The sequence below is a fragment of the Bombina bombina genome, chromosome 1 (assembly GCF_027579735.1).
Source record: "Bombina bombina isolate aBomBom1 chromosome 1, aBomBom1.pri, whole genome shotgun sequence".
Lineage (NCBI taxonomy): Eukaryota > Metazoa > Chordata > Amphibia > Anura > Bombinatoridae > Bombina > Bombina bombina.
Genome location: NC_069499.1, coordinates 55,756,901 through 55,768,927, shown reverse-complemented (window position 1 = coordinate 55,768,927; position 12,027 = coordinate 55,756,901). Strand labels below are relative to the sequence as shown.

Sequence of the window (12,027 nt, the reverse complement as noted above, 5' to 3'; positions counted from 1 at the left end):
AAATAATCAACCAAGCTTAATATAAAGTATATGTGATACATGAATAAAACAAGTAATATATGTATAAAACAGGTGAAGCAATTAATCTTGTGTCAAGTGTAAAACTGAAAATGGTAGATCTACCTTCCGTTATGATGATCTTGGCTGGTGTATAAATACTGATATAAGACAGCATGGCTATTGGCTACCAACACAATGACACTGATTGGATCAGGAGAACACCACCCACCAATCGATACAACATCAGTACTCCAAAGCCGCCCCCATAGCACCAGAGAGCCGTCAAGTTATTCTCCAGTGTAACTAACTTAAATACCGACTCAGGTACATGACTATAACTAGCTCTCTATTACAAAAGGGGCACCACCCGCCGAGGGCTAACAAGCCCCCGCAACTGTATTTGCAGTGTCAGCCGACGTTGATATCAAAACAAAGCAACTGATAGGCTCCCATGCACGGTACATATTAATCACATTAGCTAACTGGTATAGAGCTCCTCCTCCAATCCGAGTGTATGCTCCAAACCTTCACAAAATGTTTAAAATTAACATTTAAAATTATCATCTGTAGCCGGTAATCACCCTTAAGTGGCCTATAGTATGCGGAAAATTAAATAACATAAATTATGCTTACCTGATAATTTCCTTTTCTTATGATGGAAAGAGTCCACAGCTGCATTCATTACATTTGGGAATTAAGAACCTGGCCACCAGGAGGCGGCAAAGACACCCCAGCCAAAAGCTTAAATACTCCTCCCACTCACCTCATCCCCCAGTCATTCTGCAGAGGAACAAGGAACAGTAGAAGAAATATCAGGGTGAAAAGGTGCCAGAAGAATGTAAGGACGCCCCACATAAAATTACAGGTGGGGAGCTGTGGACTCTTTCCATCAGAAGAAAAGGAAATTATCAGGTAAGCATAATTTATGTTTTTCTTCTTAAATGAAAAGAGTCCACAGCTGCATTCATTACGTTTAGCAAACAATACCCAAGCTATAGAGGACACTGAATGCCAAGACAGGAGGGTACAATAGGCAGCCCATACTGAGAGCACCAGGCTTGAACCGCTACCCAATAAAAAAATCCCGATTCGACCAAAGCAGAGAAAAAAATTCAAGGAAAAGCCCCAGTGAAACTGACTCGCAGCCAGTCCAGAGCCAAACCAGAGACCGCAAAATGGACTCGACTGAGCCAACAGTCCACCAAGAGACATCGTCGCCCAACAGATGGTCCCCCACCACTCACCCCTCACAAATGATGGGAGAACCAGTCGAAATCCCCAAGGGGAACAAGACAAAGGAGAACCAAGGAAACCGTTAATACAAAAAACAGCACCTCCAAGAGTGGGCACAGCACACAGAGACCCAAATGAACCCAAACAGGGAAAGAGGCCACGCCTATACCAGGCGAAACCCGGGATAATACCGGGCATGGAGACCAAAGAGACATATCCCTAACAACCTGCAAGCATGGAACGCAACTAAAGAGGCAAAGTCCTCCCAGCGCCTGCCCCATAGAATACCAAGTATTCAATTGTGAAAGAGCGTGTAATAGACCCAGGCGAAACCCCAAGTTCGAGAACACAGAGTCCATAACAGGACGACACAGAGGTAGCTTGCAAGGAAGAAGAAAAAGCAGTCATCAAAACAACCCCCGACAGAGGGCACACTCCAGGCAACCTAAGCCGCCGGACCTACTCACAGGTCCCTAAAAAGGGGAACACAAAGCCTCCCTCGAGGCCCCCCGAGAAGGAGAAAATACCCTCAGAAGAGGAAACCGTCTCCTGTCAAAGGAGAAAGGAAAAACCATCTCCTAGCAGACTGAGCTATCAGAATAGACTCAGCAAGCTCACACATCCCAAAGGATACTGTGACCCATAGACCGCTCTGGCATCCTGACCGGCAGACCCAGCTGGGCCACCAATACAAGGGAACAAAGATCCCGAAAACTGGTACAGGAACGAGCGTAAATATGGCAGAGCCCATCCCCCTAGAGTATAAGTACAACCCAACTCTGAAAAACAGACAAGGCCATATACCTAAGGATTTATCAAAACAAGGCCCCACAGTCTGACATGGATCCAGCAAAATTCCAGGTGGAACCCAGTCCACCCTTCCACTTCCCGACCAGGAGAAGCCCCTAGTAAGGACTCCCTAGGAAGAGAATATCCCTTAAAGAAAAAGGGGAAAAGGTCAGAAAGGGCAATAACCGTCTTCAAGGCCCGAAGCCCACCGGCTCTAAACGGGGAAGAAAAAAAATCCCCTGCAAATGTCCTCGAAAGGACACCCTCACAAGTAGTTCACCCAACAGAGGCACAGCTCCCAAAAGACACAGGCCTACCCGCAAGACCAGCCAAACGGAGCCCCTATCTGTCAAAAAACTGGGAAAGATCTAAAACAAATAAACAGGAAATAACCCCCACATGTCTAATGAGGTGCACCATTCGAATTATCAGACTGAAAATCCCCATATCTGTTAACGATAGGGTCATTCACTAACTGAAAAAGATGTCTAAGCAACAGGCTAAGGCGCGCAATCCTGTAACAAAAGGCACAACACTCCGGAACAGTTACACCCGCGGGGAACTGTAGAGGCCCATCCCAAGGCGGAAGACCCGGGACAATAGGGAACGAGCACAATCTCAAATAAACGTATGGACTCTGCAGACGGACCATTGCTAACATTATCTGGAAGCGAAAACGTGCTGCTACCTCCAGGGGGAACACGCCACCCCGCACAGAGGAACCATAAACTGGGTTACCCGCATGTGTAGAAATATAAATTGGAAGGGAACTTACCTCTTGGAAAACGGGGTCCCCAGAGCGGATAGCTCAGCAGTCCCCTGATTCTCAGCAGTCCCTTGATTCCCCAAGCACGAGGAACCAGGTGCCTCTTATATGGCATACTTAACAAAACTGGTCGACATGCGTCAACGAGGCCAAACCGGAGTCAACACCGGACACAGAATCTGAAATCAAAATAGTCTCTGTATTAGAATCCTCCGTAACTGAATCTGAAACGAGCACAGTCTCAGCATCAGAATCCTCCATAACTGGATAGAGGAAATATCAATATGGACTAAGAATGAAAAAAAAAATGGCACCTAACACCTACAATGGCTGGGGCACTCACCACCTCCTATGACCAGACCCCTGTGGACTAGAATATCTCCTTCACCACACGGTCAGGAATGTGGAAATGGGGAACGGAACGGAACCACGCCCGAACACAAGGTGAACCGAACAGTCCAAAAACAGCGTGCCCAACCAAAAGGCTGCGTCACCAAATCCTCAAAGTTCCAACCACGAGAACATAAACATCACACCTAAGCAGATTAAATCACATAACAAACATGATTTTAAACCCCCCTATTCAATAACCACCCTCAGGAGATATTAACCCTCGATTCCAAGATACTAACTAAGACTCACTGAGACCCTTATGTCATATAGTTAGACCCGCAAAGGTGTGGTAGCCTCTCGGGAAAACATTCATATTACAGTACATTGACGATAAAGTAAAATGAAACGATCTTACCGGAATCTACGCCGTGGAACTGTCAGGGTTTTTTCCCTGTTTTGTTTGCCATGTGCTGCTGGCAGCCATTTTACTCACCTCTCTTCCTGACTATGGTGCATTGTGGGGGATGCTGCTCAATTCCTGCACTTCCTTTTATGGCCAGACTGGTGTGCATCATCCATGTGAGACAGGATGCAATCTCAGAATTGTGATGTCATCACTTATTATTTAAAGGGCCTCTGTTCAGTATGCTTTGCCTTTGCGTTGTCTCAGACCTGTTTGTGAGAGTTCCTGTGTATTACCTCGCTGCCGGACGTCCTTCCTGGTTCCTGATCCTTGGCTTGTTCCTGACTCTGCTGTTTTCCTTGTTCCTGATTCCGGCTCGTCTGACTATTCGCTTTGGCTCCTGACTCGGCTCGTCTGACTACCAGCTCTGGTTTTGATTCCTGGCTTGTTATTTGACTTGTGGACTTTTTATTATTTTTTGCTATTAATAAAGGTGTGATTATTTTTGCACTTCTCGTCAGTCTGATTCCTGGCACCCTGACAGGAACAGGAACACGGCCTTTCAAGTGTGACGAATAGTGGCATTGCCTCCGCCATGGACATGAGAGAAGAAATCCGGCAGTGGAGCAAAGTTCGACAACGCTGATTGCTTGAGGAGCTGTTAATATGAGCCAGGATGGTTTCACAGAAAGACTCTCCCTGCATCTCCAGACTCTAACTTTCATCCAAGCCCTCAGTGAGAGACTGACAGGACTACTTAAAACTCCTGTCCCATGCCGAAGAGTATTACCCTCCATAAGAGACAAAAATCTAAAATTAAAAATTCTGACACGTCTCTGCCAACCTCTTGGGACGAAAGGCAAAGAATGACTGAGGGATGAGGGGAGTGGGAGGAGTATTTAAGCCTTTGGCTGGGGTGTCTTTGCCTCCTCCTGGTGGCCAGGTTCTTAATTCCTAAAAGTAATGAATGCAGGTGTGGACTCTTTCCATTTAAGAAGAAAATATATAGTTCCTATTTTTAGATCGCACACATTACAGACTATAGTCGCAGACTGCACCACCCCTGAAACAGACCTCTCAACGAATAAATCAGCACCGGAGTTTCAGCCCCTCTCATCTAGCTCCAAGGCATACCTAGATCCACATCTCTGTTATAGAAAAAAAAAGTGTACTAGACAACATCGTCAGCCGATACAGCTGTCATCAAACAGAGCAACTGATAGGCTCACAAGTCCGGCCCACACTGCTCCTATTCGCTGGCTAACTCTGCCTCTATCCTAAACCCCTTAAGCAACTACTTCACCATAGTCCCTCTCTGGTTGTCCCGAAATGTCACAATAAAGGATTAACACTGATGTCTAAAGTCCAGTGAGTGCTTTTCTACTGTTTTGCTATATTCCTTACTATAGCAACCTTGCGGCCGCAGGACGGTAGTGAGAGTGCATACACTACACCCTCGAGATATAACAGAATTTATGCTTATCTGATAAATTACTTTCTCTTACAGGTGTATTCAGTCCACGGATTCATCCTTACTTGTGGGATATTCTCAATCCCTACAGGAAGTGGCAAAGAGAGCACACAGCAAAGCTGTCCATATAGCTCCCCTCAGGCTCCGCCCCCCCCCCCCCCAGTCATTCGACCGACGGTTAGGAGAAAAAGGAGAAACTATAGGGTGCAGTGGTGACTAGTTATTGTAAATTAAATTTGAACCTTACTTAATATCAGGGCGGGCCGTGGACTGAATACACCTGTAAGAGAAAGTAATTTATCAGGTAAGCATAAATTCTGTTTTCTCTTACTTGGTGTATTCAGTCCACGGATTCATCCTTACTTGTGGGATACCAATACCAAAGCAATAGGACACGGATGAAGGGAGGGAACAAGTCAGGTAACCTAAACGGAAGGCACCACTGCTTGCAAAACCTTTCTCCCGAAAATAGCCTCCGCAGAAGCAAAAGTATCGAATTTGGCGAATGTATGCAGTGAAGACCAAGTCGCTGCCTTACAAATCTGTTCAACAGAAGCCTCATTCTTGAAAGCCCATGTGGAAGCCATAGCTCTGGTGGAATGAGCTGTAATTCGTTCAGGAGGCTGCTTACCAGCAGTCTCATAAGCCAATCGGATGATGCTTTTCAGCCAAAATGACAGAGAGGTAGCAGTTGCTTTCTGACCTCTCCTCTTACCAGAATACACAACAAACAAGGATGATGTTTGTCTGAAATCTTTGGTTGCTTTTAGATAGAACTTTAAAGCACAAACCACATCGAGATTGTGCAACACTCGTTCCGTCTTAGAAACTGGATTAGGGCACAGAGAAGGAACAATGATTTCCTGGTTAATATTCCTATTAGAAACCACCTTTGGAAGAAAACCAGGTTTAGTGCGTAAAACAACCTTATCTGCATGGAACACCAGATAGGGTGAATCACACTGCAAAGCAGACAATTCTGAAACTCTTCGAGCAGAAGAAATAGCTACTAAAAACAAAACTTTCCAAGATAAAAACTTGATATCTATGGAATGCAAAGGTTCAAACGGAACCCCTTGAAGAACTGAAAGAACTAAATTTAGACTCCATGGAGGAGCCACAGGTCTGTAGACAGGCTTGATTCTAACTAGGGCCTGTGCAAACGCCTGAACGTCTGGTACAGCTGCCAGACGCTTGTGTAACAGAATAGACAGAGCAGATATCTGTCCTTTTAAGGAACTAGCTGACAGGCCTTTCTCCAAACCTTCTTGGAGAAAAGACAATATCCTTGGAATCCTAACTTTACTCCACGAGTAACCCTTGGATTCACACCACCAAAGATATTTCCGCCATATATTATGGTAAATTTTCCTGGTGACAGGCTTTCTGGCCTGTATCAGAGTATCTATAACTGAATCAGAGAAACCCCGCTTAGCTAGGATTAAGCGTTCAATCTCCAAGCAGTCAGTTGCAGAGAAACTAGATTTGGATACTTGAAAGGACCTTGGATTAGAAGATCCTGCCTCGATGGCAGTTTCCATGGTGGGACCGACGACATGTCCACTAGGTCTGCATACCAAGTCCTGCGTGGCCACGCAGGCGCTATCAGAATTACCGAAGCCTTCTCCTGTTTGATTCTGGCTATTAGCCGAGGGAGAAGAGGAAACGGTGGAAAGACATAAGCTAGACTGAATGACCAAGGCGCTATTAATGCATCTATCAATGCCGCCTTGGGATCCCTGGACCTGGATCCGTAAAGGGGGAGTTTGGTGTTCTGACGGGACGCCATCAGATCCAACTCTGGAATGCCCCATAGCTGGGTCAGCTGAGCAAAAACCTCCGGGAGGAGTTCCCACTCCCCCAGATGGAAAGTCTGGCGACTTAGAAAATCCGCCTCCCAGTTCTCTACCCCTGGGATGTGAATTGCAGATAGATGGCAGGAGTGATCTTCCGCCCATTTGATGATCTTGGTTACTTCCTTCATCGCTAGGGAACTCTTTGTTCCTCCCTGATGATTGATGTACGCCACAGTCGTGATGTTGTCCGACTGAAAACTGATGAATTTGGCCTCTACTAGTTGAGGCCACACCTGGAGCGTATTGAATATCGCTCTCGGCTCCAAAATGTTTATCGGGAGAAGAGATTCTTCCCGAGACCATAGTCCCTGAGCCTTCAGGAAGTTCCAGATCGCACCCCAGCCTACCAGACTGGCATCGGTAGTGACAATGATCCACTCCAGTCTGCGGAAACTCATTCCCTGAGACAGGTGATCTTGAGACAACCACCAGAGAGTCTCTGGTTTTTTGATCCATTTGAATTTGAGGAGACAAATCTGCGTAATCTCCAATCCACTGTTTGAGCATGCACAGCTGCAGTGGTCTGAGATGGAGTCGGGCGTACGTCCATTGCTGCAACCATTAAACCAATTACTTCCATGCACTGAGCCACGGAAGGCCGAGGAATGGAATGAAGAACTCAGCAAGTATTCAACAGTTTTGACTTCCTGATCTCTGTCAGAAAGATTTTCATTTCTACAGAGTCTATTAGTGTTCCCAGAAAGGGAACCCTTGTGAGCGGGGACAGAGAACTCTTTTCTACGTTCACCTTCCACCCGTGAGACCTTAGAAAGGCCAGAACGATGTCCGTATGAGCCATGGCTCTGTGAAAGGACGACGCCTGTATTAATATGTCGTCTAGGTAAGGTGCTACTGCAATGCCCCGCGGTCTTAGTACCGCTAGAAGGGACCCTAGCACCTTTGTGAAAATTCTGGGAGCGGTGGCCAACCCGAAAGGAAGGGCCACGAACTGGTAATGTTTGTCCAGAAAGGCAAACCTTAGGAACTGATGGTGATCTTTGTGGATAGGAATATGTAGGTACGCATCATTTAGATCCACGGTAGTCATATATTGACCTTCTTGGATCATCAGCAAGATTGTCCGAATGGTTTCCATCTTGAAAGACGGAACTCTTGTTTAGAATTTTTAGATCCAGGATTGGCCTGAAAGTTCCTTCCTTTCTGGGAACTACGAACAGGTTTGAGTAAAAGCCCAGTCCTTGTTCTGCAATTGGAACTGGGTGTATCACTCCCATCTTTAGTAGATCTTCTACACAGTGTAAGAACGCCTGTTTCTTTGTTTGGTCTGAAGACAAACGAGAAATGTGGAACCTTCCCCTTGGGGGAGAGTCCTTGAATTCTAGAAGGTACCCCTGAGCAACTATTTCTAATGCCCAGGGATCCGGAACGTCTCTTGCCCAAGCCTGAGCAAAGAGAGAAAGTCTGCCCCCTACTAGATCCGATCCCGGATCGGGGGCTACCCCTTTATGCTGTCTTGGTAGCAGGAGCAGGCTTCTTGGCTTGTTTACCCTTATTCCAGCCCTGCAAGGGTTTCCAGGTTGCTTTGGGCTGGGAAGCGTTATCTTGCTTTGCGGCAGCAGAGGTTGCAGCAGGTCCGCTCCTGAAGTTGCGAAAGGAGCGAAAATTAGCCTTATTTTTGGCCTTAAACGGCCTATCTTGTGGAAGGGCATGGCCCTTGCCCCCAGTGATATCTGAAATAATTTTTTTCAGCTCTGGGCCAAATAGGGTTTTCCCTTGAAGGGAATATTTAACAGTTTTGTTTTGGACGACACATCCGCCGACCATGATTTGAGCCAAAGCGCTCTTCGCGCCATAATGGCAAAACCTGAGTTTTTCGCCGCTAGTTTAGCTAATTGGAGAGCGGCATCAGTGATAAAAGAATTAGCCAGCTTCAAAGCGTGAATTCTATCCATGACCTCATCGTATGAAGTCTCCCTCTGGAGCGACTCCTCCAGAGCCTCAAACCAAAAAGCCGCTGCAGTAGTTACCGGAATAATGCAGGCAATTGGTTTGAAGCAGAAAACCTTGCTGAACAAAAATTTTCTTCAGCAATCCTTCCAATTTTTTATCCATAGGATCTTTGAAAGTACAACTGTCCTCTATTGGTATAGTTGTACGCTTAGCCAGTGTTGAAACAGCCCCCTCTACCTTAGGGACCGTCTGCCACGCGTCCCGCCTAGGGTCGTTTATGGGGAACATTTTCTTAAAGATAGGTGGGGGAACAAAGGGTACACCTGGTCTCTCCCACTCCTTAGTCACAATATCCGCCACCCTCTTTGGGATCGGAAATGCCTCAGTGTATATAGGGACCTCTAGAAATCTGTCCATCTTACACAACTTTTCAGGGACCACAATCATCCAGCGTAGCTAAAACCTCCTTAAGCAGAACGCGGAGGTGTTCCAGCTTAAATTTAAACGCTAAGGAATCTGACTCTGCCTGCTGAGAAACTTTTCCTGTGTCAGAATTTCTCCCTCAGACAGCCCTTCCCCTCACTGCTACCTCCTGAGTTTTGTGAGGGTACTACAGATAAATTATCCAAAGCTTCAGATTGCTCATCCTCTGTATTTAAAACTGAGCTATCGCGCTTTCTTGGAAAAACTGGCAGTTTGGATAAAAATGCTGCAAGGGAATTATCCATTACTGCTGCTAATTGTTGTAAAGTGATAGGGGCCAATGCGCTAGAGGTACTAGGCATCGCTTGCGCGGGCGTTACTGGTGTAGACACGTGGGGGGAGGAAGGAGGACTATCCTCATTACCCTATGTTAAGGAATCATCTTGGTCAGCATTTTTAATTGTCACTGGATGATCTTTAAAATGCTTAGATGTTTTTGCACACTTTAAACATAAATGCAATGGGGGTACTGCCATGGCTTTTGAACATAAAGAACAAGGTCTATCTGAAGGCTTAGACATGTTTGACAGACTCAGACAACACTAAAATGTTGAAAAAAATACTTTTTGAAAAAACGTTACTGTCTCTTTAAATAATAAAAAGGCACACACTTTTTTACCAAATCATCAAAAAACATCCGATCTTAATGAAATTTTCACCACATGATCCTAATGCCTTGAAATGATTGCACACAAATTTTCAAATCGTTTAACCCCTTATGCCCAAACCGGAGCAAAATGAAGTAAACACGCGGTTTAACTCACTACAGTGCGATGCCACAGTCTTTGCTGTGGCTTTACCTTCCTTTAGGGTTAATTGCAGGTGTAAATTAAGCTTCCCTGAAGTCCTCCTGTACTTTAAAGGCTCTGCACATGAAGCTGCATGGAGCTGTGTTGCAAATTAACAGCGCAATTGAGGCGCGAAAATGAGGCCCCCTCCTTCATCACTCCACAGTTATGGGGCCTTTCTGAGTCAGATTAGCTGTCTTACAAAATGCCAGGCATAAAAAAGTCCCCAAAAAGTGTTTCCAACGTCTAAAAAATGCGTAATAAACATAAGATTACTCTAATAAAGTAATCGATTTAGCCCATCACAGTGTCTGTCAGTATTAAAGCCCTTAACTGAAGCTATCATTCTATACTATAGTGTCTCAGAAAATGGCTTACCTTCCCTCATGGGGTTTCTGTCAGTCACTACCTTGTTAGAAAAAATGACTGAACATACCTTAAGCAGTATAAGCCTGCAAACTGTTCCCCCCAACTGAAGTTCTCCTGTACTCAACAGTCCTGTGTGGGAACAGCAATGGATTTTAGTTACAACATGCTAAAATCTTTTTCCTCTCAGCAGAAATCTTCATCACTTTCTGCCTCAGAGTAAATAGTACAAACCGGCACTATTTTAAAATAAACAAAACTCTTGATTGAAGAAATAAAAACTACAAATCTAACACCACATACTCTTTACCCTCCCGTGGAGATGCTACTTGTTAGAGTGGCAAAGAGAATGACTGGGGGGGCGGAGCCTGAGGGGAGCTATATGGACAGCTTTGCTGTGTGCTCTCTTTGCCACTTCCTGTAGGGACTGAGAATATCCCACAAGTAAGGATGAATCTGTGGACTGAATACACCAAGTAAGAGAAATATATATACTTTTTCTACTTTTTATACTGTTCAATTTTTCAAGCTTGCTTCATTAAGGGAGACGTCACTTAAATGTATATGTGATATTATATGATATGAATATGTGGATACTATTGCAATAATTGCACATTAAATATTGTTTTTATTTTAACAAATACATAGTATCATTTTAAGCAGAATACTAACTTCTATAGTGTCAGCTATATAAGCACCCTTTTTAATTTTGAATTCTACACATTTCTAACACCCATAAGCCAGTAAGGAGCTTATATCTAAAAGAGGCTAAAACACCCCCAGCGCCTCCCTTTAACACTTTGTAAAGATTTTATAAAGTCCACTACCAAACCACAACTTCCATATAGTGATAATACTCCTCACCCGTATCTTGGCAGAGGCCTCTCTCCCTCCACAATGGGCTGGTACCAGATCTTGTACTCAGGGTTGAAGATATAAAGGGAATTTGTGCAGGATCCATATTCAGAGCCTGGCTGCGGGCACAGTCCCCCAAATACATACAGCTCTCTCTGGTAGATAGTGGCAGTATGATAAGCCAAGGTTGGCACCTTACCCCCAGCCTGTGGGAGATAAACATCTTTAATCTGTACGTTGCACTATACCAAAAATTAATACCTTTCCACTTACTAAAATAAGACTGATATTCACAGTACAACACTCACAGTGAGCAGATTCCATTTCCAGTCTAGTGTATCCAGCACATAAATACTGCTGAACTTGCGACCTTCTCTCATCCCTCCATATACGTACACTTTTTTGGTCTCAGGGTCAAAAGTTACAGTGTGACCCAAAGAACACTGGGGGACAGTCCCTGAGCACAGTCCATCCATGGGGAACCAGAAATCACTGTCTAAAATGAACAGAAATCAGTGTAAAATTCACAGCAGAGAAGACGACTATACCAACATTGTATTATTTTACCATAACATGATAACATTACTGGTTGCTAATTCACATTACAGTGAACAGGAAATGATATATATTTTAGACACATTTCAAGTTCCTGGTCCTTGCTGAGGTCAGATAAAGCGACAGGAAATCCCCAAAATGTCATTCATGATTCAGATAGAACATACAATTTTAAATAACGTTTAAATTTACTTTATACTTGATTCTCTTGGTATCCT

The 12,027-nt window shown here is 44.7% G+C and overlaps 1 protein-coding gene across 1 annotated transcript in view; it reads right to left on the bottom strand.

Annotated features, from left to right (window-relative positions):
- Positions 1–12,027, bottom strand: part of LOC128652826 (uncharacterized) — a 59,156-nt gene that overhangs the window by 17,586 nt on the left and 29,543 nt on the right. Inside the window, exons 6-7 of the mRNA XM_053705793.1 lie at positions 11,563–11,750; positions 11,264–11,460 (exon numbers count right to left, since the gene is read on the bottom strand). Of these exons, the coding sequence (XP_053561768.1) occupies positions 11,264–11,460; positions 11,563–11,750 (385 nt within the window). The remainder of the gene's footprint in view (positions 1–11,263; positions 11,461–11,562; positions 11,751–12,027) is intronic.